The 26,255-nt window shown below is 42.2% G+C and overlaps 1 protein-coding gene across 1 annotated transcript in view; it reads left to right on the top strand.

The window, feature by feature from the left end:
• The window catches only part of WDR49 (WD repeat domain 49), a 60,510-nt gene that overhangs the window by 21,351 nt on the left and 12,904 nt on the right, over positions 1-26,255 (top strand). The window contains 5 exon segments of the mRNA XM_050965849.1: positions 6,146-6,313; positions 6,801-6,949; positions 9,709-9,942; positions 17,507-17,671; positions 21,427-21,542. Of these exon segments, the coding sequence (XP_050821806.1) occupies positions 6,146-6,313; positions 6,801-6,949; positions 9,709-9,942; positions 17,507-17,671; positions 21,427-21,542 (832 nt within the window).

Raw genomic sequence — 26,255 nt, 5'->3', positions numbered from 1 at the left:
CAATTCGACTGTAATGGCCTCCGGGCGGTATCCCACAGTGCACCATTGTGACCACTCTGGAAAGCAATCTGAACTCGGATGCACTGGCCAGTAGACAGGAATAGCCCCACGAACTTTTGAATTTCATTTCCTGTTTGCCCAGCTTGGAGCTCTGATCAGCACGGGTGGCGATGCAGTCCCAAATCCAAAAAGAGCTCCAGCATGGACCGTACGGGAGATGCTGGATCTGATCTCTGTATGGGGAGATGAATCTGTTCTATCAGAGCTCCGTTACAGAAGATGAAATGACAAAGCATTTGAAAAAATCTCCAGGGTATGATAGAGAGAGGCCACAGCACAGTGCTGTGTGACAAGCATAACGGAAAGCCAAAGAATCAAATGGACGCTCATGGAGGGAGGGAGGGGATATGGAGGACTTCAGCTATCCCACAGTCCCCGCAGTCTCCGAAAAGCTTTTGCATTCTTGGCTGAGCTCCCAATGCCTGTAGGGTCAAACACATTGTCTGGGGTGGTTCAGGGTATATCTCGTCAATTTACGCCCCCCTACCCCATGAAAGAAAAGGGAAAAAAATTGTTTCTTGACTTTTTTCAATGTCACCATATGTCTACTGCATGCTGCTGGTAGACGCGGTGCTGCAGCACTGAACAGCAGCATCCTCTCCCCTCCTCTCCCCTCCCCAGTGGCAGACGGTACAATATGACTGCTATCCATTGTCATCATCAGCCCGTGAGTGCTCCTGGCTGACCTCGATGAGGTCGGCCAGGGGCGCCTGGGTAAAAATAGGAATGACTCCTGGTCATTCCCGGCAGATGGTACAGAACGGCTGGTAACTGTCTTCATCATATCAACTGGGGGCTGAGCTCCATCAGCCCCCCCCACACCTTTTCATGTCTAAAGAAAAGATTCTGTACTGCCTGGACTATCATAGCAGCGGGAGGCTGGGCTCCTCTCCCCGCGCCACCATTTAATGTCCTGCATGGACTATCATAGCAGCTGGAGGCTGCCTTCCTCTCATTTTATCTCACTAAAAAGTCAGTGTTTCTTATTCCTGCATTCTTTATTACTTCATCACACAAATGGGGGGACACTGCAATGGCAGCCCAGGAAGGTTGGGGGAGGAAGGAAGAGATGGGTGGGGTAGTTGCAAGGGCACCCCCTAGAATGGCATGCAGCTCATCATTTCTGCAGGATCTGACATGGAGCGGCTGTGCTCTCTGGTTCTCTGGTACACTGGTTCTCTAGTACACTTGCCCCATATTCTAGGCAGGACTGACTCTATTTTTAGATAAAACATAAAGGAGGGAATGACCCAGGGAGTCATTCCCATTTTTGTCTTTGCGCTCCCGGCCGACCTCAGCGAAGACCAACCAGGAACACCCATGACAGCAGCAGATGGTACAGAATGACTGATAATCATCATTTCATTGCCAATTTACAATGGCATGGCTGACGGTACAATAGGGATGGTAACCATCTCTGCTACCTTGCAAAGGCAAATGAATGCTGCTGTGTAGCACTGCAGTACCACCTCTGCAAGCAGCATCCAATACACATATGGTGACAGTGACAAAAGGCAAAACGGGCTCCATGGTTGCCATGCTATGGCGTCTGCCAGGGCAATCCAGGGAAAAAGGGCACAAAATGATTGTCTGCCGTTGCTTTCACGGAGAAAGGATTGAGTGACTACATTTACCCAGTATCACCCGCGACACTGTTTTTTGCACCATCATGCATTGGGATCTCAACCCAGAATTCCAATGGGCGGGGGAGACTGCGGAAACTATGGGATAGCTACGGGATAGCTACCCACAGTGCAACGCTCCAGAAATTGACACTAGCCTCAGTACATGGATGCCCACCACCGAATTATTGTGCTTTGTGTGGCCACGTGCACTCGACTTTATACAATCTGTTTTACAAAACCAGTTTATGTAAAATCGGAATAATCCTGTAGTGTAGACGTACCCTCAGAACACCTAGTGGTGTCTAGAAGGACTTTTTCCTCTATCCACACACAGAAATACATCATGCTGGGGCACAGATCCTGGCACTCCATTAAAGCAACCTATTTATCCAAATGGATGTATGGCATGGATTTCCTGATGTGCTCAACTGCGCCATACTTGGGGAGACTACGCAGCTGGTAGTGCTAAAAAGTATCTTCCAAAAGAGTCTCTCAAACCAGTTCAGGCTTCTTAATACTAGCCTGTGTCATCTAGTGCAACTCCCAGCACAAGTAAAGAGCTCCTCTACCCTGTCCTACTGAGTGTTAAATCCGTATTACCCTTCAGTATGACCTGTGATGGCATCTGAATGACACCTCCAGGTAATTCTTGGGTTCCTCTTTCTCATCTCTTCTTCATTTTCTCGGCTGAACTATTATGTAGTGCTGCTTTGAACCCAATGTACACGCAGACCTAAATCTTGAGGTGCCTGAGCTCTAACATCTCCCATTTTAAGGTGAATAGTCTGCAAAAGCATTTCACGATTCTTCTGGATCAGCTGTATTATATCAATGCAATAAGTAATACTAGTGTTTACTGTTCCATCACCTGGCTGACCGCTTCTTAGGTCTCTTTGTAATAAACTTGTATTTTCCTTTTTCTGTTTTCAGGCCAGTATGCTTGGTCTTTTCCTCACTGACAAACTCCAAATAATATCTCCATTTTTTCTTTGTTACAACCCCTGAAGGACATACAACCACCATCAGAAAGACTCTTTGCAACACCTCTTCAATGCTTCTCATATCTGATGAGTTCAGCCTCTCTTTAAGTTTGCATCTTGGAATTCTTTCTGTAACCCTTCCTGGAACTGATTTTTTTTTTACTGAGACCCCGTCAGTATCTTGGCATTCAAAATAGCATAATTAGCTGGTTTTAGTCTTGCTACTTAGGCCTATTAAAGTCAATGGAAAGGCTCCTGTTGACTTAGTGGTCTTTGGATAAAGCCCTTACTAAGGCTGATGGGTGAAATTCACTCTTGTGCAGAGGGTTAGCTCACGGTCAATACACTACTTAATCCCTATGTTGAGGATTTAAGTGGTGTGTAGGCCTTGCCATGGGCCTTGCTTAGGAGTGAATTTCACTCTATTTGTTAGTTACCATACAATCCCCGGCTAAACAATTTCAATTCAAAGTTCACCCACTTCTTAACTGCTCCCAATCTACAGGTACTTTCTCCTGGATTCTGAATTGTCCGTATAATTCTCTCCAAGCGTCAGAATTTTTCATTTCTACTTTTTCTTTAACAAACAAACACCTAAACCCTTCTCACAGAACCACTCATGGAGCACTGTAATAGAAGTACATCCATCTTTACAGAAAGGATTTTTTCTCTCTTCTCGGATTGAAGATGTATAATTTTTCATTTTGAATGGAGAATATGTCAGAAGTGGTATTAAATTATCTTGAAATACTGATCAAGGGGAGGTAGCTGGAGGAGGGAATTACACATACTCAAGGGGCTTTAAATAAGTGAGGAGGCCATTGTTGCTAACAAGTGGTTCATATATAAAAGGGGAGATGATAGAACACAAGAAGCCTCACAGCAGTGCAATATGGATAGATTCCAAACATACCTGAGTTACCACAAGGACAAAGAAGTTAAGGAGGAAAAAAGAGAGAAGCATAAATAGAGGGAATAAATAGAAGCTCAACATTTCCAAATTATGTTGGATTCTTGAGAACATGCATGTGTTAAAGTTGAGGGGAAAGTAACAGAAGAAACAAGATAGCTTGTAAAGGCAGAGGTAGAACCTGAGACTTTGATAAAATACTTTATAGATAGTCAATGTCATTTTGATGTCCTATACTCTGTCCAGGGCCGGTGCAACCATTTAGGCAACCTAGGCGGTCGCCTAGGGCACTGGGTTTTGGGAGGCGCCATTTTCTTTGGCAGCGACCGCTGTGGCTGGATCTAGTCGCTGCAGGCATTTAAGCGGAGGGAGCTGGGGCAGGGGAGCGCAGGTAGGGCCGCCTGCAGCAAGTAAGGGGGGGTGGCACACAAGAGAACTCCCCGCCCCAGCTCACCCCTGCCCTACCTCCTCCCAGAGCATGCTGTGGCTGCTTCACTTCTCCTGCCTCCCAGGCTTGCGGCACCTAAGCTGAGTGTGGCCTGGGATAGGAGTTGGGAAATGCTTGCTCAGCACAGCATGTTCCCCTTTCAGAACAGTGATCCTTACCCTAAAAAAATCCATCTGAACAAACACTAACTCCCTCTTCCTGGCTTTTGTAGAACAAACATGAACTGTAGTTGCCTGGGGGAGCAGGACAGCCAATCACAGTGTGGCTTGTTGCCATTGCCAAAAAGACGAAACAGAGGGGCTCAGACCCACATAGGAATTTGAAATGTGATCTGAGATCCACAAGGTCTTAAGTGACAATTCCAGAGGATCTTTGACTTCTCTTAAACTTGCTGGCCCATGGGATTGTGCACCTTGCTGGCTGTTCTACAAAAGCTATTGAACCATGGAGAGCCATGTAACACCATTTGCAAAGATGAACACTTACTACAACAAAAGGGATTCCTTAGCCAAAGGTGCATCAATGAGAATGGAAAGTAGAGGTAGCTGTGGGTCCACTTTCCATCAGTTTTAATTTGTGATATTGCCTCTATTATGGGGCTGTATTCTGCATTTGCAAGGACTTGCCGATCTAATTAGGTCTTCTAATAGGTCACTAATTTTTTCTGATAATATCAGAGGGTAATGGTAGGATTTTCCATGTTTGTGAATGGAATAAAATTGTTCATCATGCTTATTGGAAGAATACTTTGGGTCAAATCATTATCTGGTGTAAAATAGCGTAAGTGCAGATGAAACCGATAGAGTTGTGCTAATTTACAGCAGCTGAGGATCTGGACATAGAGAATATTTTATATAGCACTTTCCAGGGACAAACCTATTCATTGCAAAACACTTGGAAATGAAATTACTTTTTTTCAATGCAGATTCAGATATTTTCATGGCCATAGTTTGGTTGTTTCCCTAACTTCTGTTTGCCATTAAGAAGCCTTTTCTGTCTCAGTCTGCCCCTTTTCTCCTTCTCCATGCACACAAGCATTTTAATTTGCCACTTACTTTGATGATACGGAAATTCCTTTAACCTCACCTTTTAGTCAGACATCCTTCAAGGAGCTTGACTTACAATACAGTTTAGTCAGAAACGAGTTTATATCTTTGTAACAAACTGTGCAAATCACCGAGCTCCTGAAACATACATCTCGTTCCCACAAAAGTCACTTATAACCTCCATAATCAAGTCCTAGAGCAACACTCTCTGAGTTTAAGGTTTCCAATTTGTCTTTCCTGATGGACTGCAGAGCAAGAATTGTAACAGTATTTGAATTTTAAGTGGAAATATAACAAAGTAATTTCCCAGATATTTGCACTTTTTGATCACCCAGTAATTATACTGTCGCATTACCATGTATTTGTGTAGGAATAATTATTGTATAATGCAGACTTTAGATTTCAGTATCGCTTTACTGAATTAAGACTCACTGGCCTAGTAACTTGGGGCCATATTGTGTCACCAGTTTTATATCCAAGCTGCTCAGGAATTAGAAACCAGTGGCAAAGCTCTGTAGTTCAGAAGGGATTACTGCAAGGAGAGTTAGCTGTTACCAGTATATAGTGTTCTGTATGGTTCATTAAGTCTCTGTACCAAAAATGTAAATGAGACTTCATTGTATTAGCAAAGCAATGTGATGTATTTTTACCACGTTTCTGTTAGATTTCTTTCTTGTCCAATTACAAAGTATTGAACACCCTCTAATACCACTGAACTTCTTGAGAGCTGAAGCCATTGAGCACCTTATTAGACCCACACCGTATATTGTATGTCCTTGTCATCTATGGACTCATCGCTGAAATGTGCTGAGAACTCTGGCCACAATCCAGCAAAGCACTTAAGTGTGTGAACAGTCCTGGATCAGATCCAGAGTGCTCAGCACCTTGCAGGATTGAGTCCTGCAGGGATGATCCAAACCCTTTTGAAGTCAAGGTTAGTTTTCTCCCTGACATTAATAGTTTTTTTTAATTAGGCTTAGATTTAATATACCTTGTTCTTTACTAAACTAGCTCTGATTGAATTATATTAAAAGAAATCAGTTCAAAGGTTTTCTTTTTCTTTTCTCACCAATTAGTTGCATACAGCTCTTCTTTTGATGCCTTTATTTCCAGTACAACCAGCAATGTTAATACATTGGTGCTGGCTTGGAGAGAAAAATTAAAGCCTCGTCTGAAAACTACATCCTTCGACATTGCCCAGGGAATTAATGCTTTTGACTTCCACTCCTGACTCAACTTAATTGGTATGTTTTAAAAACTGACTAATTTATGTTCTATAGTAAAGCCTAAGGGGCCAAGAAAACTGTATTCTGTATGTGTACATATATAGGCATTTTCTTCCTTTGTATGCATTCTGCCTGCAAAAGTGAATGACCGAGTCCTAGTGTTTTATATGTATGTGATGATGTTTTATATTTCCAGCTTATGAAGTGGAAGACAAATTAGCTGTGGGGAAGGGCATAGAGAAATTTCTGCTCAAAAAGTGCAAGTTTAGGGAAGTTCTGAGTAACTGCAGGTGCGATTACAATGGAAACTGTTCTGCATTATTAATTATTGCAGTCACTACCGTTCTCACATATTCACTTGTAACATAAACACATTCTCATTTATCAAAGCAATTATTGCTGTGTGTTTCAGAGAGATGGCAGTTTCTTTATTATTAATTAAAATAAAATCTCCTTTCAAGAGTACTTTTAGTTTTAATCTATTTTGCTTTGTAATTGTGAACAGCTACTGCTGGCATCAATCACCGAGTTTGCCTCTGGAACCCCTACGTCACCTCGAAACCTGCTGGAGTTCTTCAAGGCCATTCAGCCAGTGTAATAGCTGTTCAGTTCATTACTGAAAGAAAACAGCTTTTCAGCTTCTCAAAGGACAAGGTAAATATAGAAACTGCCTACCGAGCCTGATCCTGCCTTCCCTGCATTGGCAAACAGAATTGGATCCACAAAATGTGCCAGCAGCTCCCACTGTGACATGATTAAATTTTCGAAAAACCCAACATGTGAGAATCTGGCCATTTGTTTTGGTGCCAAGTTGAGAGCTGAGCTCTTCTGAAAATATAACCCCAGTTGTGGACGCTAAACTTTCTTGAAAATATGGTCCATGATGTGTCTGAGTGCTGGTCTCCACTAGAAAATTAGTTCGAAGCAGCTATGTCATTTAGGGGTGCAAAAAACCCACACTCCTGAGTGAGGTAGTTAAGCTGATCTAAGCCCCCATGTAGACAGTGCTGGGTCAAAGGATGAATTCTTATGTCAGCCTAGCTACTGCCTCTGAGGGAGGCGGATTACTTATGCCAATGGGACATAGTGTCTGTGCTCTCAGGAAGGTAGATTGCCTAGCCCATCTGTGTAAGTCATGTCTACGCTAAAGCGCTACAGCAGCAGAGCTGCAGCTGTGCCACTGTAGTGTTTTAAATGTAGACGGCCTTAGTTCATTTTCACACTCAACATTTTTCTAATGCTAATTTGAGATTGTGATCCAGGTTTGTCATCATAAAGGCAAGAAAGGAACAAAACCTGAGCAGAACAAGCAGGGGCAGCTCTAGGTATTTTGCCGCCCCAAGCACGGCAGGCAGGCAGGCTTCCTTCGGCAGCTTGCTTGTGGGAGGTCCCTGGTCCTGCAGCTTCAGTGTATCCCCCGCCAAATTGCTGCTAAATCTGTGGGACCGGCGGACCTCCTGCAGGCAAGCCGCTGAAGGCTGCCTGACTGCCGCCCTCGCAGGGACCGCCAGGGCGCCCCCACGACTTGCCGCCCCAGGCACGCGCTTGGAGTGCTGGTACTTGGAGCTGCTCCTGGAACAAGTGAGGCCAGCACCAATATTAAACACTACGGTATCTCTTTCAATTTGCCATATTAAAATTGTGTTTTCTTTTTAATTGCTAAACCATTATGCTATACACAGAACAGTGCGTGTTGTTCTTGGCATTAGTATGAATCTATTTCACTCTGACGCATGCATGGTAATCTGAGTCTCTATGTCTATATAATAAACAACAAGCCCCCTCTGCTACCAAGAGCACTTTCTGATTTATTGCCAGCAGAAACCACAACAAACTTCTGCCATCTGATGTTATGTGGCATGAGAGGGATGCAAAGAGATAACATTCACCATTTTAAAAGGCAGAATTTTGACAGCACAAGAGAAATTCTGAGTCACTGATTGCACCCATGTTTTGTAATGGATAATTCATGGAGATAGTGGACTTGTTTTAAACAGCACAAAAGTCACATGTTTTAACACTTGAATCAATGTATTGCTTATGAATTGAGATGTGTTCACAGACCTGGAGACAGAAGCTCCATATCCATAGAACAGATTCAGTATGGGAATACTCAGGATTCCAACTAGGACTGGGTCAAGATGGCAGCCCTCCAGGCCCTGTTGCTCCATGGCTACTCATTCTCTCCCCAGTGGGCTTGTTTCTTGCTTGTCTCTGTATTATCTACTTGATGCTTTTGCCTACCCAGCCCACTCTCTGGTAGTGTTCTGGGATTTGCCACACTGCTATGACCACATTTAAATAACTGCGTCACCCAGTGCTTGGGTTTTTGAAATAGATGAGACCTGCTGTATGCAAAGACCTGTAGGCTCAATGAGTTTGAATGTACGTCTAATGACCATCACTCTGGAGAGAGGCTTTAACTTAGCACATTAGTACATTTGTTAGTCTTTGCTTCTGGTGAGAAACCCAGTGCAAAAAAGAGAGCCAGGTTAGTGAGGCACACCAGGGTGAGTGCATTGGCAATGCTGTTTGAAGAAGCTTGCATAGCAACTACTTCTCTGCATCCACTTGCTGATATACTGCTGCATTATGCTTTCAAAAAAAGCTAAAAAAAAGCTCCCTTTTATTCTCCTCTAGAACGGGCCATTTCTTATTAGCTATAGCTGTTGTATATTTATAATGAGCTTTTACAGTCTACCAAGTAAATAATGGCATAAAAATTACCTTTTTATTTATATACACAACAGACCATTTGCCACTAAGTTGTTAGTCTCCTGTGTCAACACTTATACCGTTCTATGAGATAGATTTTTATTTTAACTGTTCCTAACCTGCCTTAGTGGATGCAAAGCTCATATGTAACACTTCCAACCCCCTGGGGACAATAGCACAATATAGGCACAACAAGGTTGATGTTTCAACCTTGTTCTGACTATTCTGACTCACTAATTGTTTTTCTAAGGGTAACTGACAGAGGCTTTTAGACAACAGTGGCTCTGATTCTCCTCTCAACTGCACCGGTATAAACCAGGAAACCAATGGCGTTACAGTGATGTAAAACCTTGGACAAGTCACTGTTTCCACTCCACCCTTTCTCTGTCTTGTCTGCTAAACTGAAAACTCCTCAGCACAGAGGTTGCCTCATGCATTTGTACAATGGCTGGCACAACAGGGCCCTGATCTTGGTTATAATACAAATAGCAATAAAACAAAATATTCACTGACAACCCTTTGTAAAATAAACTGAACAAAGATGGTTTCTTTCATCTTATATTTGGTGGTAGATGTTAATAAGGCAAATGAAGCAAGCCAGAGCTATCACTGCAATAACTATTGATTGCAGTGCATTCTGAAGCAAAAAAAAAAAATAATGGAGATAATGTGTGATTTCTTCATCATTATGTGCACAGGTGTTAAGGCTCTGGGATATTCAGCATCAGCTGTGCATCCAGAGGATTGTGGGCTCATTTCCAAAGAGTCTGGACTTCCAATCCACCCTTTATTTTAATGAAGCTCATGGACGGCTTATTATCTCATTTAATAACCAGCTGATGTTACTGGAAATGAAGCAGGAACCCAGCAGAAAGGTCACAAGTCACGGGAAAGCAGTTACTTGTGTTCTTTATAATTCAGTCTTTAAGCAGGTAAAGTGCGGTGGGGGGGGGGGGAGGAAATAAAGAACCTTTCTGCATTTTCCTGGTAAGGAACTTGAAAATGTGCATTACTACAGGGTGATTTTGTTAATCTGATTTCAAAAAGTTAAATTAGAGAGGGAGAGACCATTTACTTTTGGAAAGAAAATTATCTCATACTAAAGCATGCTAATTACAGTCTCTGTATGACTTTACTGCAAAGGACTGTGGGTATTCTAGTATCCCAACAGTTTAATTTAACTAGTAAACTACCTGCTTTCTTTAAACCTTCTATCATCTTTGAAAAGTGGTTTAGTTTCCAATAAAGGTTCACTATTAAAAAGTGATTTAAGATATCAGTGTACCCAACATTTCTAAGAAACACAGATGATAAAAAATAAAACCACTATTGTGAGATGATCTAGGGTTATCTCTGGTGTAGGTTAGTCCTGGTATGACTGCCAATTGCAAATGAACTTGATTATAAAATTCCTCTTTATAGCCACCTTACAGTATCCCCGAGGATAGTTCTGAAATATGCATGAAATGTAATTAGTGAAGATTCATTTTCGCTAGAACATTTTACACAAGTGGCATACTGTGGCAGACCTGGATGTATTCATAATAAAATGATTCAGTTAAATGTAATACCACTTGGTATGCCGTGAGAGTGTTGTTTGTCTTCACAGTACTTTAATGATGCACTGCAGTCTTTGGTATCAGAGCACTACCTGCATCTCAATGAAGAGCCATAGTTACTATACAGGGAAATGTCTTTGTGATAGATTTTCCTGAGTTCTGCCTGACCAGCCCCTTTTATCTACAGATTGAGATTCAGCTAAGGCAAACCTCAGAGCACAAAGTGGTATGATATGGAGTATCAACAAATTATCATGGTTTTTGGTGGCAATTTGTTTGGTACAAATGAGCGTTTAAAGCATGGTAGCAGTAGCCTGAGTGATTAAAAAAAAGAAAAAAGCAGCTTTCCTGCATGCTGTAAATTAAACAATAAAAAAAGCTCACTTTGGTGGAACAGACAATGAATTTACGTTAAAAATAAATGTTCAAGCTTTAGAAACCCACCCAGTCTAAGGGAATGTAGTTTATTATATTATCACTAGGGAAGCATTGCTGTATTCCTCTTCTGCTAGAAGCTTGCATGTTTAGGAAAAGCCCCTTTACATAGAATTACTTTTTAAAATGCCACTCATGGGGCCAAATTTGGTTGCAAAATCATTGTAGTTTATGTAGATGACCAGTCTAATTCAGCTGCATTGGATAACTTATGGAGAACTTTAATTTTTTCATTGCAAAATATGGTGTGTATTTAGATCAGCAAGACTAGTTTGTGAGATGGGTACTGGAGTGTTCCTTCCAGGCACTAGGAGTTAAAGGGAAGCAGGATAACCAATTATGGCCTGACTCTGCTATCTGTAGTATGGAAGTGGACTGTGGCACAGATGTGAAGCCCCATTGAAGTCAGTGGGGCTTCATGTGGATGAGGCAGCCTTCTAGGCACTGTGAATTGCAGAATTGAGATTTTAAGGTAGTGGGAGCCCCTGTCACATCTTCTTGTGCTGTAATCCATTCAGATCTCACAAGCCAAACATGACTGGACTGGGTCAGCAGAATTTGGCTGGTCCAGGAAGGAATAGTCTCAGTGGCTGGTCCTTAAACCAGTACTGAAGAAATGCCTCAGCTTGGAGTTAGGGTGAAATGTGCTGCTAAAGGTGCTTTGCTTTAAGATGTGAAACTGATGTCCTGACCTCTTGTAATCACTGGAAACCTTGTGGTGCTTTTTGAAAGAGTAGGGTTTTTAGGCTGCGTGTCCTGGCCAGATTCCAACTTTGCTCATTGCATTCTGCCTACCTAAATCCCTCTTGCATTTCCACTTGACTGACATAGTCTTCATTTCATTCATTAAACAGTTGTGCATTGTGACTGTGTGTTGTTAAAGAGGGGTCATGTTTTCAACCTTGAGGTAGCTGCATTTCATTGAGGAATGATAGGGTGCTTGTACCTTTTGTGTTTAAGTTTCCAAAACCATTTAGGACATGGTAAAATATTATAATATAAATTTTTATTATTAATAAAACTACTGATTAGCCAGGGCCCAAGCAGGGCTTGTGTCCCATGACATCGCTAGAGTGGCTGATGAGCATACCAGCTGCAGTGGCTCTGGTGAAAGGGAGTGCCTTGGAATTCTCTGTGTACTAGGCATTGGACAAGCCAGGGAATCAGAGGTGGGTGAGTGGGTCAGAGAGAGAGAGAAAAAGGAGGCATTAGAAAAGGATAGATAGAAACTGGTAGAAGGATTCAAGAAGAGAAAGACAAGGCCAGAAAAGATGGGAGGAATGAAATAATGTGAGGTGAGGGTCCATGAGAAAAGGCAGGTGGAGGAAAAGAGAAATCCCTGTTCTAACAAAGGGCTTGGTAAAGGACTTCAGGAGTCTTTGTATTTTCCTGTTGAAGATCACAGTTCCTGGGCCCAGCTGCTAACCAAGTCACAGTATACGAATCCACCACCCATGCTTAGGGTGCATGTTTTTGAAAGAAGCAGTATGAGGTGCTGGAGGCTGTGCTAATGAGCAGCACGTGTTTTCAGTTAAATTATTGATTTTAAAGGCTTCTGTGAGCCATGAGGAAGGGAGACAGAAGAAAAGGGAGATGCATTCCTTTAAGATGCAGGCATTCTGGGAAGCTTATGTCTAAGGGATAAAAGTGTGGCTCATATGTACTATCACTTTGGCAGTGGTAATAATGCTTGATGCATCATAGTTTTGGAGCACAGAACCACCCTTAATCCTCATAACAACCCTCTGACGTAGGTAATCTACTTTCCCTCTAAGTGTATCTAATTCCAAAATAATTATTACAAATTAAATATCAATAGCACAGACAGAGTGATGCAAAATGGTATATGCCATCCAGAAAGGGGTAGCAGTGTGGTTTAAGTGGCTGGGTCACCAGTCTGGAACTCAGGCAGACCTAGGTTCTACTCCTAGTTCTGCCATGGACCTGCTGAGAGATCTTGGGCAAATTTGTGTTTTTGTTGTAAAGCTTGTCTACACAACAAGTTACTGTGCAGTAAGCCATATTGTCCTGCAGTGACATCCTGTCTGGATGCTGCTATAATGGCAGTGACAGTCCCAGAGGAGGGCTTGGATTATTACGCTTTCAAAAAGTGGTAACACAGAGTCATTTGGGACAGTGAGGGAGACAATAGAAGCATGAGAATGACTCCTGGGGATTAGAGCTCTCACCCAGGATCCAGTCTCCCTGCTCCAATGACTCTTTAATTATTTAACCAAAGTCCAACAGCTTCAACAGGAGAGACTAAGGGACCTCCACATCAAACTATACCATATCCCAGTGGGTAGAGTGCTGCCTGGAGAGATGGTAAATCAGGTGTGGGCAAACTTTTTGGCTTGAGGGACACATCTGGGTATGGAAATTGTATGATGGGCCATGAATGCTCATGAAATTGTCTGTTGGGGTGCAGGAGGGGGTGAGGGCTCTGGTTGCTGGTGCAGGCTCTGTGGTGAGGCCAGAAATGAGGAGTTCAAGGTGCAGGAGGGGGCTCTGGGCTGAGGGAGGGGGTTGGTGTGTGTGTGGGGGGTGAGGAGACTGGCCGAGGGTCTGGGGTTGGGGGTGCTCTGGACTGGGATCGAGGAGTTCGGAGGGTGGGAGGGGGATCAGGCTTGGGGCAGGGGGTTGGGGCATGGAATGGGGTCAGGAGTGCAGGCTCCGGGCAGTGCTTACCTCAAGCAGCTCCCAGAAGCAGAGGTGCGGACAGGCAGCTTTGCGCGCTGCCCTGTCTGCAGGTACCGCCCCTGCAGCTCTCATTGGCTGCAGTTCCCAACCAATGGGAGCTGCGGGGGCAGCAGTTGGGGCTGGGGCAGTGTATGGAGCCCTCTGGATGCCTCTTTGTGTAAGAGTCGGAGGGAGAACATGCCACTGCTTCCGAGAGCAACGTGGAGTGAGGCAAGCAATGTGGAGTGGGGACTTTGCTCCTGAGTGGGAACTTTGCTTCCCAGTGGGAGCTCAAGGGCCAGATTAAAACATCTGGATGGCCAGATGTGGCTCCTGGGCTGTAGTTTGCCCACCCCATGTTAGATCCTAGTTCAAATCCCTTTGCTCCCTTGGTGGAAGCGAGACTTAAGCCAAGGTTTCCCTACATCCCAGGGTAGTACCCTAACCACTAGGCTAAAATTATGATGGAATTCTTCCTTCTGCTCCTCACATCTTGCTAAAATGGCTTAGGCACCTATCTCCAGAGAGGGTTGCCAGCTGTGAATCACAAGCACAGCTAGGCACATCCCTGCAGCCTGGACTTAGGTACCTGTCTCCATGAGAGGAGTGGCACTCAGCACGCACCACTCTGGTTGTCATCTTCTATTGACTAGCTTAGGCAGCTCTCTGCTTAGCAGGCCGGCTTTAGTTCATTGAAGACTATGGCACCTATGTCTCCCCCTTCATTGTACAGGAGCTTAGGCATCTAACACAGTCTTTATGATTTTCCAGTGATTTTCCAGTGACTCAGTGTCACAACATCTAACTCCTTTTGTGCATTCAGGTTTTAGTCTCTCTGTGTCTCAGTTCCCCATCTGTAAAATGAGGATAATATCACAGACCCACCTCTCAGGGGTGTTGGAAGGATAAATGTTACAGATTGCGAGATGCCTGGATATTATAATAATGGGGGCCATATAAAGTACCTTAGATAGAGCACGAGATTGGGAAACTTGGGATTCCTCAGTTTTAACCCTAGCTCTGCTATTGCCTGGCTCTGTAACGTTGTCACAGTGCCTTAGTCCTCAAGTAGTTTCTACTGAACTCCTTAAACTCAATGGGTCTAACAACACTCATGGATTCACGGTCAAATTGATATAGAAATAAATATCTTTTGGCTGAGAACACATCTGAGGCCTGCATTCATGCTATGGTTTCATAGTCTTATGTTGTGTATTATTTTAACACCTATATACAGAGAAGTAGCCAAAAAAGTTCACTGTGCTTAGTAGTTACTAGCATATCTAGCAAAAGCTGTTAGTGCTAATATTGGTAACGCAATCCATAACATTTCCCTGAGATCAAGTTCAAGTGGCCAGCCTGTGCATCAGTATTTGGCTAGGTATTTACAGTCTGCTAATTACTTAAAATAAATAAAACTAATTGGAGATGGACTAAAACCAAAGACTTTAGTCCAAAGCACCTTGTGCTTTTGGAAGAGCTAGGAAATGGGGGCGTCAAATTCAAATCACTGGATTTAAACCCATCTATACCATTCTGGTTCTTGGTGAGATCTTAAACAGGTTGGCCCTGCTTGAAGGTTCTGATTGACCATTGCTGTGAGAAATTGGCGGTAGTCATTCTCCCAAGGATGAGATGAAACTCTTCTGAGATCAAGTGATTCTGTTAGTTTTCTCTACTTTGGGGATGAAATCTCACAAGAACATCTCATGAGAGTTTGACCTCTGATCCCTGGCCTTAACACTCATCCAGAGTCTCACTTCCTTTGGCCATCTCTAATATTAATTTAATATTTTCAGTGTGTACGGTGTCCTTAATCAAATAATCTCAGTGCACTAAGGAGGCATCAAGAGGTAAGTAGGTATTATTAACTCCATCCTACAGATAGGGAAAACTAACACACAGAAGTTGCGGCATTCCCCTAAAATCATACAGTAAGGCAGAGGCAGTCAGCAACAGAATTTACATTTTTTGACTCTCACGCCTGTCTTAACGGCTAGACAATGCTGTCTTGTCTCACACTCCTTATTTAAATTATCTAGGACTCCTTAGATAATAGAGTAAGAGTTTAGAATAACATAGGCAAATCGCAGAATTTATATTCAAAGCAGACTTGGTTATAATTAGAGTTCAATTTGGGTCTCCTTTGGGTGATGCTTTTAAGGACATGAGCAACATAGCTAATTTAACATAATAAGTTTGCAGTGTCTTCCTTCTCAACGAGAGAGCCTCATTTAATTACTAAAATTTGAAGGGAAGCCTGCTTTTATCAGTGGATTTATATTCATTATTTTTAAACAATCAAGGGAGTCCATTGTTTGTTTATTTTGCCAGGAACTAATAAAAAAAACACTGTCATTGGAATAATTCCATAATGGTTTAAGGTCAGAGAACATGAGCTGTGCAGAAGCTGTACTTCATTGTGTTTGTGGTCAGAGGTATTATGAAGAAAGATAAGTGGTTGGGATGATTTAGTTGGTGCTGGTCCTGCTTTGAGCAGGGGATTGGACTAGATGACCTCCTGAGGTTTCTTCCAACCTAATATTCTATTGTATATAAAATTTCCACAGGTGCTGGCAGGTACATATTGGGCACATGTCTTTGAACTTCTTGAAATGTGAATTGCATCATCAACAACATTTGATTTTGTTAAGATTGCTGAGAACTCATTGATTACCATTTTCTGGGGGAGGAATTGGATTCCTTCCTAGCAGAAATAGCCAACTATTTTTTTGAGCATCTGATTTTAACTAGGAGGAAAAGTATTTTGAAAAGACTGAAGAATGACTGAATCTCAGCAATTGTTGTGTATTAATTTACACGTGGAAGGGATTAAATAAAAGCATGTGTATACTGAGTGGGTGCCATTTAAAAATTCACCACTTGGCAACAGTTGCCATGCTTGACTGAGATATCACTGTTATTTCCTATGGTAAGAATAGAGATATAACAGTGATACCAGTGTGGTGACTGTTGATGAACCTTAACCTCTTTAATGATGACCATCAAAGGCAAATAATAATAATAATAAAAAAAAGTAAATCCCAGAATGCTTTTTTTTCAGGCAAAACTCCCATTGACTTCAGTGGGAATTAGGACTGAGGTAAGGACTGACGATTTCACCCAGTAGTAAATATACAGCAAATGGAAGTAAGAGTGAGTGCATCTCTTTTGAGCAATTTAACACACCACATGCCAAAAAAGAAATAACCATAATCTGTTCAAGTGGACTTTTTCCTAATTTATAATGTCTGGTCTCACTACTGAATTCTAAATTGAGGCTAATGTATGCTGAGAGCTTCCCTAAACTATTTCCTCTTCCAGAGATGTAGTTTTAAAGATCCATTACTCTGTGGATCAGTTCTCTGAAATAAGCAGGGAAGATTTCTCTGACCTCTTAGCACAAAGCTTTTGGGTGAACATGCCTGCAAGATTCCAAGCTGAAGGGCTGTGATCATGTTTCATCCCTGCTGAGAACATTTCTAGTTCCCGCATGTAACTTGGGATATTGTCTCTTGAGGGAGCTGGTCACCTGTCTTCCATGCTGAAGGATAATAGGGAGTAAATTATTGCTCTTTGGCTAATTGGAACTAGCTATGGATACAGGTTTTACAAGGAACAGACCTGCCCATAAACTTTGATTGTGGGGAATGATAAAGCTTGTAATGAGATGAAAGGGAAAAGATGGGGAAAATCAATGCAAAAATTATCTGATTTGCATTTCAGATGTTACTAATTATGTAAGTGCAGTGCACATATGTATGAGATTATTGTTTTATATAAAGATTTTAAATTCCATCTCAATTTCTGCTTTCCCTCCCAGGTAATCAGCTCAGATACAGGATCTACTGTTACCTTCTGGCTGATAGACACTGGGCAGAAAATCAGACAGTTTACTGGTTGCCATGGCAATGCTGAGATCAGCACTATGACATTGGATGCAACTGAGACAAGGCTTTTAACTGGGAGCACAGATGGAACAGTAAAGGTGTGAGGGGAAAACATTTCAAACTATTTGCTTCCATTGCAGTCTTTTCCACAATATGCCAAAACACTCAGTTACTAAACAATGGCTGGTTTTTCCATTGGCCTTGTTAAAGAGGAGATGGGATGAACTCAGCAACTAGAGGCTGAAATCCTAACACTGTTGGGAAAACGCAGTTAAATTTAATTGCTTGTCTAACACTTTGGATACACACAGTGCTTTACGGAACACTTCCTTCTTTGTTACCTCCCTCCCTTCCTTCCAAGTAGTTTCATTATAGTCTATGACTCTATACAGCACATGGCCCTTATTGCCTTAATCACCAGGCAAACATTTCCGTTGCTTTTCTTGGAACACTCACTTGTCATTACACAAGGGCATATTATCAGGGTAGCCAATGCGTGACTGTAAAACAACTATTTTGAAATGGTGGCTAGATTAGTTAAAACACTAGCCTTTCACCCCTGGGCACATCAATTCAAATCTTGGTTTATTGAAAGTTAAAATGAATTTTAAATCTTCTTAATCATCTCAGTGAGAATTTGACCGCATCACAAAACCACCGTAAAATTTAATAACTTGTGCTTTAGTTTCTTCTAAAGAGAGATTCTTGTGCTTAATACCAAGGGTGTATTCTGTTAAGATCAGGATATAGATGTATTGACAGAACACAGGCCAACATTATGGCAGGTTTTAAGCCAGTGCTGTTAGTCTTTCACTTTAATGCATGCTAAATTCACTCCAAACAGATTTCTGGCTCTTCCTATTTTAGTGGCTGAAGTTGCTGAAAATCACCAACCTGAGAGACCATTTCCCCAGACTTGGCTAATTTTGACATAACTAGCCAGACGTAGCTATTTATTATATTATGGTAGCTCCTAGAGGTCTCAACTGAGATTAAGGGCTTGTTGTGCTAGGCACTGTGCAAACATAAATATGAAAGGACCCTGCTCTGGAGAGCTTACAGTCTAAACAGAGAAGACAAAAAGTGTGGGAAGGAAAACAGAAAAGTGACGTAACAAAGATAGCACAGAAGTTCAGCAGGAGAGCCGGCAATAGAATTCAGGTCTCCCGAGTCCTAGGACAGTGTCGTATCCTCTGTGCCATGCTGTCTCTCAATTTTCTTGCTTTTTAATTTGTGTCTGTGGTAGAGATAGGCCTGAGTCATAAAGTTCAGATCCAAATCCAATGTTTGGATTTCTGTACCATTATAGAGATAAGACAAAGCCACCAATTCTGGAATCTGGACCAAACTCTGCCAAAATCTGGCAGTTGGGGAGAGTGGTGTGGAATTTGCATCTATTATTCCAGTTTTTGCCCATCTCAGATATCATTCAAGGTATTTTTGGCAGTTGAGCATCTCCCAAAAAAACCTTTCTGGATAACAAGACAAAATGTCCTCTATTGCTTCATCTTGTTACTTCCTTGACTACCCAAGTTCTAATGTGAGAAGATCAAGATTAATAAACACATTCTTAAACACCAGAGTCTGTGCTGAAATTTGGGACTGTACTGAATTACACTGTTGGCCTTGGCTGATTAGAAGTGGCCTGCCTTAAATGCAGCCCAAGGAGCACTCTGCTATTTCCAAGTAGTGGAAATCCTAAGGACAAAACATTCAGTATCTAGGAGGTGAGAGGGAAAAGTTATGGCTTCAATTCATGCCAAAATACCCATCCTAAGGGCTTGTCTGAATACAAAAGCTGTACCGTGTTATGTATACTAGCACAGTTAAAGCAACACAACCAGCCCAATGCATGTGTGTGGGACTTATACCAGCATAAAGGCGGTTTATACCAGTATAGTTTATTCCTATATGGTAGGCAGAATAAGCTATACCAGTACAGGCACCTTTATACCTGTATAATTGTGTCCCCACTTGTACCAGTGTAACTATTTCAGTAAAAAAAACCCACATTCTAAACAGTGTGTAGCTCAGGCCTTAGTCAAAGAACAAACTGAAGAAAATCCGCAATTAGGATGTAGACAGAGTCTTGAGCTAGTGTCAGGAAGCACAGGGTAAGTCTGTCCAGCAGTAATACTACAGGATGGTAATGTCTTATTTCAGTATTTCATACTGTCAGTACAATTTGAAGAGGAAGCTTCCCAAACCTCATTCTTATGAAAAAATTACTTCAGTGCCTTTGCAATGGACTCCTACGAATATAAAATACACATCTATGTAAGAAGGTGGAATACCAACTTGTGAAATGAATGTATTGTGTTTAAAGGGCAAATACATTTTGTTTCAAATCACTACATACATATATTATTGCTGCATCCAGTAGATTTATACATAAAATGAGATGTTTGAGCAATATTTTCCCAAATCATATGTCTTTTTAAATGTTATTTTAATTTACAGGAGCCCATGAACTATAAATTAATTAATAACAAGCTGAAGCACGTATCTGGGTGAGTGGCATAAACAGAGCTTATTGCCTTGAGTACAGGATGACTATAAATTGGTGAAAACATGAGTGAATTATGGAGGTCAACTCAAATGAGTGCCAGAAAGCCCTTAACACCACTCCAGAGAATTTATTAGAAATTAGAACTATTTGTCTCCTTTCCCCTGTAAAGATGTTTCCTCACTAGTGGGAGTCCAACTTAGCAAATTTCAACGTGACAGGAAAAGTAGGACTCATGGTCTAGTGCTTAATATACTGGACTTGAGAAATCTCCATTTAATTCCTTGGGTAAGTTACTCAGTGACTCTGTGTCTTGATTTCCCATTTGGAAACTCTCTTGCCCTTTGTCTCTTCTATGCAGGTTGTAAGCTCTTTGTCTCTCTTTGTACAGCATCTAGCACAATGGGGCCTAGGATCTCTAGGTCCTAATGTAATATAAATAAAATTAATTTTTAGATGGCTTAAAATGTATCCAAAATAGCTTTTCTCTAAATGAGACTGTCATGATTATAAGGTTCAGTCTTGCAACTGGCTACGTTTAAAAGGTCAGACCTTCAAAATGTCGCTGGTCCAAGACACAAACATGTCAATTCAAGGTCTTGGACCAGCATAACGGTTTTTTGTTTTGTTTTGTTTTGTTTTTTACGAATTCTTCACTGTGAGGTAGGGAAAAGTCTTTTATGGCAGGTAAATGATTCTTATTTTAAAGAAGAAACTGTCAGAAAGATGTTCAAATTGCTGGCATACTAGTAGAGTCCCAGCAAAGATTGCTTAGCAGTGAACAGGTGAGGCAGTCAAAGGTGCAAAATAAATGCACTTTTGCATATGGTTTCAAGGGGTTCCCTGGATAAAGAAGCTGTCACATGTAGGTCATTACAGTGTGTGTTTATGTGCATGTGAGAGAGGTGGCGGGCAGGTGCGGGGAAGGCAGGCACTGAAGGAACAATCAGACTTGGATTCCATTCCTGGCTCTGCCACAGTGTCCTATTCCTGCCATGTTGTTTGTGCTTGGACAAGTCATTTCGTCTCAGTCTCTCCATTTCTCCATCTATAAAAGGGGGATAAAATTTGCCTCCTTTTTTACAGTATCTTGATATCTATAGATGAAAAGTGTTGTACAAAAGCTATGGAGAGGCATCATTATTATTTGTTTACTATTCAGTCCTATGAGCCTGATTCTGATGAAGACTGAATTGTCTTCAATGCAGTTACCTCTGAGTTACGTCAAGGTTTGAGGCAAATCTGATCCAACAGATTTATTTCTTCATTGATCCTTAAATTGCCAGATGATTTTCTGCTTTGCCTATATTGAGAGATTATGGATAACTTATTTATTTTTAATTGAAGATTTGGGATTTCAATGGACACTGTTACCATAAACTCAATGTTGGAAGAGACCGAGCAGTTGACATCTCCCAGATCATGGTACTAAAGAGGACTATCTTAGTTACAGGCTGGGACAGGTACTGTATATATTACTAAAAAATGCAGAAAGAAATACATTCTTGAAAAGTACTCTTTGCCTCAGTCTCTGGAGATAAAATCTATCAAAGTCTAATTTTTTCCAAGCACAGTAACTCACTGAGTAATTGGCAACTCAGTTCAGGAAAAGATTTAGATCTGGCTGCACATCAGTGGAGAAAAAGTGTGTTACTTAAAAGATACAGCACAGTTGGAGAAATTACTTATTCTCTCCTGCAAACTAGGGCCCCAATCCTGCAGTGGCATTGCAATGATGGATCTCTAGAAGCCAAGCTGAATCCCATTTGGAATCTAAATCCACGTTGAAACCATTGTAAAATTAGTGCCTAAAGCATGTAATTACCACAGGTTTAGCCTTGCTTGGCCTTATAAAGCATTATTCCCTTTGCTTTTTGCTAATGGAAAAATATTCTTTAATGTTGCTTGAGCTTCTGGTGGAATAAAAAGTAAATAAAAGACATTCTTTTTTCTGCATCCAGACAGTATACAGATGCTACATTGTACATTCATAGGGCAGTTGTTCACTGTAAAATTATGCTAATGTGGTGGGAATAGGATGGGATAAGTTGCTTTTGTATCTTTGTGTCATTCCCTTTGAAACTCTGAGAAACAAATATATTTTTCTGACTTTTAACAGATATAGAACCATAAAGAAAACTCCCACTAATGACCATGAACATGTCATAGACAGAAGCAATGTTCTGAAAAAAAGGAGAAAAAGTGTCTCTTAATATCAAAACTGCTCATTGCATATGTTCTGAGGCTCTGTCTAGAAACATAAATTTACCTTATAAAGATGGCTGCTGCTTACATATGCTAGCAAAGCAATCATTGCTCATTCGTGACTCAAACTCACTTCATTACTCTGAATTGCAGTGATATTCTTAATGAACTATAGAGAAGTAAATGAGTTGAGTGCACTGGTGGTATTGCATCATTTTCATTTGATGACTAGCTGTCCCCACTTGGTTCATGGCAAGCAGGCAAATATTCAGCCTTGTTACCTGAGATCTCCAGAGCCTAATGCTTCTCCTGGTTATTAGGCTTTCCCCTTGCTCTAAATGAGCAGCATCCTTTCAGCATCTCTTTCAGAATGGGTTGTCCTGTGCCCATGCTTCTGAGGCAATGGGACCATAAGCAGGTACTGCTAGGGACAGAGTGTTGGTTTTCTTCTCTCAGGAATGTCTAAGGCAGTGGTCTCTAACCTTTTACAGACAAGATCACTTTTTGAATTTACGTGCAACCCAGGATCTACCCCGTCCCTTCTCTGAGGGCCTGCCCCGCTCACTCCATCCCCACTCCCTCCGTTGCTCACTCTCTCCCACCCTCACTCACTTTCACCTGGCTGAGGCAGGGGGTTGGAGTGTGGGAGGGGGTCCGGGCTCTGGGCTGAGGCCCAGGGGTTTGGAGTGTGGGAGGAGGAACAGGGGGTTGGGGTGCAGGAGGGGGTGAAGGGTGCAAGCCCTGGGAGGGAGTTTGGGTGCAGGAGAGGGCTCCAGGCTGAGGCAGAGTGTTGGGGTGCAGGATGGGGTGCAGGGTGTGGGCCCTGAAAGGGCATTTGGGTGCAGGAGGGGGCTCTGGACCGGGGCAGAGTATTGGGAAGCAGGAGGGTTTACTGGGTGCTGGCTCTGGAAGGGGGCTCAGTGCTGGCGGTTGGGGTGTGAGAGGGGTGTGGAATCCTGTCGAGTGGTACTTACCTCCGGTGGCTCCTAGTTGGCAGCACAGCCGGGATAAGGGAGGCTCCCTGCTGGCCCTGGCCCCATGTTGCTCCTGGAAGCAGCCAGCACACCCCTGCAGCCCCTGGGAGGGGGCACATGGCTCTGTTTATTGACTCTCTGTGCAGGCACTGCCCCTGAACCTTCCATTGGCCGCAGTTCCCCAGTGCTTGCAGTTAGGAGTCGTGCATGGAGACCTCTGCTCCCACCCCTGGGGCCTCAGGGGTAATGATGGCTGCTTCTGGGAGCGGTGCAGAGCCAGGGCAGGCAGGGAGTCTTCCTTAGCCCCACTGCACTGCTGGACTTTTAGCAGCCGGAGATTGCGATCAACTGGTTGGAGACCACTGATCTAAAGGCTTGTCTTCAGTACCAGGGTAAGTCAACCTAAGTTACGCTACGCCAGCTATGTGAATAATGTAACTGGAGTCGACTTAGCTTAGGTCGACTTACCCCGGTGTCTTCACTGTGCTGTGTTGACAGGAGACGCTCTCCTGTCAACTTCATAGAATCAGAGGACTGGAAAGGACCTCGAGAGGTCATCTAGTCCTGTCTCCTGCACTTATGCAGGACTAAGTATTATCTAGGCTATTCCTGACAGGTATTTGTCTAACCTGCTCTTAAAAATCTCCAATGATGGAGATTCCACAACCTCCCTAGGCAATTTATTCCAGTGCTTAATCATCTGGACAGTTAGGAAGTTTTCCTAATGTCCAACCTAAACCTCCCTTGCTGCAATTTAAGCATATTGCTTCTTGTCCAATCCTCAGAGGTTAAGAAGAACAATTCTTCTCCCTCCTCCTTGTAACAACCTCTTATATACTTGGAAACTGTTATCATTTTCTCTCTGTTTTCTCTTTTCCAGCCTAAGCAAACCCAATTTTTTCAGTCTTCCCTCATAGGTCATGTTTTCTAGACCTTTAATCATTTTTGTTGCTTTTCTCTGGACGTTCTCCAATTTGTTCACCTCTTTCCTGAAATGTGGCACCTAGAATTGGACTGCCTAATCAGTGCAGAGTAGAGCAGAATTACTTCTTGTATCTTACTTATAACATTCCTGCTAATACATCCCAGAATTATGTTAATTTTTTTTCAACAATGTTAGTGTTGACTCATATTTAGCTAGTGGTCCACTATAATCCCAAGATAAACTCCTTACTAGGCAGTCATTTCCCATTTTGTATGTGTGCAACTGATTGTTCCTTCCTAAATGGAGTACTTTGCTTTTATCCTTATTGAATTTCATCCTATTTACTTCAGACCATTTTTCCAGTTTGTCCAGATCATTTTGAATTTTAATCCTATCCGCCAAAGCACTTTCAACCCCTCCCACCTTGGTATTGTCCACAACTTTTTAAGTGTACTCTCTATGCCATTATCTAAATCATTGATGAAGATATTGAACAGAACCAGACCCAGAACTGATCCCTGCAGGACCCCACTTGTTATGCTTTTCCAGCATGACTGAACCACTTTCTGGGAATGGTTTTCCAACCAGTTTTGCACCCACCTTATAGTAGCTCCATCTAGGTTGCATTTCCCTAGTTTGTTTATGAGAAGGTGGTGCAAGACAGTATCAAAAACTCTACTAAGGTCAAGATATACCACATCTATTGCTTCTTCCCATCCACAAGGCTTGTTACACTGTCAAAGAAAGCTATCAAGTTGGTTTGATATGATTTGTTTTTGACAAATCCATGTTGCTTATCACCTTATCTTCTAGATGTTTGCAAATTGATTGCTTAATTATTTGCTCCATTATCTTTCTGGGTACAGAAATTAAGCTGATTGATCTGTAATTCCCTGGGTTGTCCTTATCTCCATTTTTATAGATTGGCAGTATATTTGCTTTTTTACAGTCTTCTGGAATGTCTCCCATCTTCCATGATTTTTCAAAGGTAATTGCTAATGGCTCAGATATCTCCTCAGGCAGCTCCTTGAGTATTCTAGAATGCATTTCACCAGGCCCTCGTGACTTACCTTACTTTTCTCGGAGAGGCGAAGTCCTGGGGTTGACCAGAGAGCGCTCTAACATTGATTTAGCGGGTCTTCACTAGACCTGCTAAATCGAGCCCTACTGCATCAATTGCAGCAGCATCGATCTCCCCATACTGAAAACCAGCCTCTAGTGGCAAATTTTCTTCAACAGTAGCCAGTGATACCAGCACTCTTAAATAGACCATATTTTGTTTGGCATTGGAAATAGACAATCAGTGTAAATCAACTTATGCAGAATAAAACAAGTTGGAACTGGATGCTATGCAAAGCCTCATTCAGTGAGGATAAATCCTGTTGTCACAATCTATAAATTAGACATGACTGAAAGACTTGCACTTCAGCAAAGGTTGCATGGGCTTTTCCCAGCAGCCTGTTGAAAGTCTATCACTTTAGACCAGGACAAAGACACTGACCTGAAACTAACAAGGTAAGTTGATCTAAGTTACCTTAGTTAAATTATGTAAGTTACGGAACTTAAATTGATGTGGCTTAGATTGGCTTACAGCAGTGTCTACACTATGCTATGTCGATGGGAGACGCTCTCCATCAACATAACTTCTGCCTGTCGAGGAGGAGGAGTATTGACATTGACGGGAGAGTGCTCTCCTGTCAACTTATCGTGTCTTCACCAGAGCCATTAAATTGATGCCGCTGCATTGATCACAGCGGCACTGACTTTGCCAATCATGAAACAAGCCCTTTTTCTGATTGTCCTTACAGAAAGTGATGATCAGGTATTTGTTACTACTCCTGCCCCCACACTCCACTTCTGGTTGGTAGCGATTAACTGAATTATATATATCACATTTCCTCTCTCAGATCTTTTTGGGAATGATTGCTTATCTTCAAAGACAATCCATATGCCATCACCCCTCTGATAGACAAGGCAGAGATGCTAACTTTACCCAATGGATTTCATCCAACTGTGATGCATTGGAGGCAGAATTTTTGTTAGCTGGTTCAATTTGTTCCCTGTCAGACTGT

The sequence above is a fragment of the Gopherus flavomarginatus genome, chromosome 8 (genome assembly GCF_025201925.1).
Source record: "Gopherus flavomarginatus isolate rGopFla2 chromosome 8, rGopFla2.mat.asm, whole genome shotgun sequence".
Classification (NCBI taxonomy): Eukaryota; Metazoa; Chordata; order Testudines; family Testudinidae; genus Gopherus; species Gopherus flavomarginatus.
The sequence above is the reverse complement of the archived record's forward strand: the minus strand, read 5'-3'. Positions and strand labels throughout refer to the sequence as shown.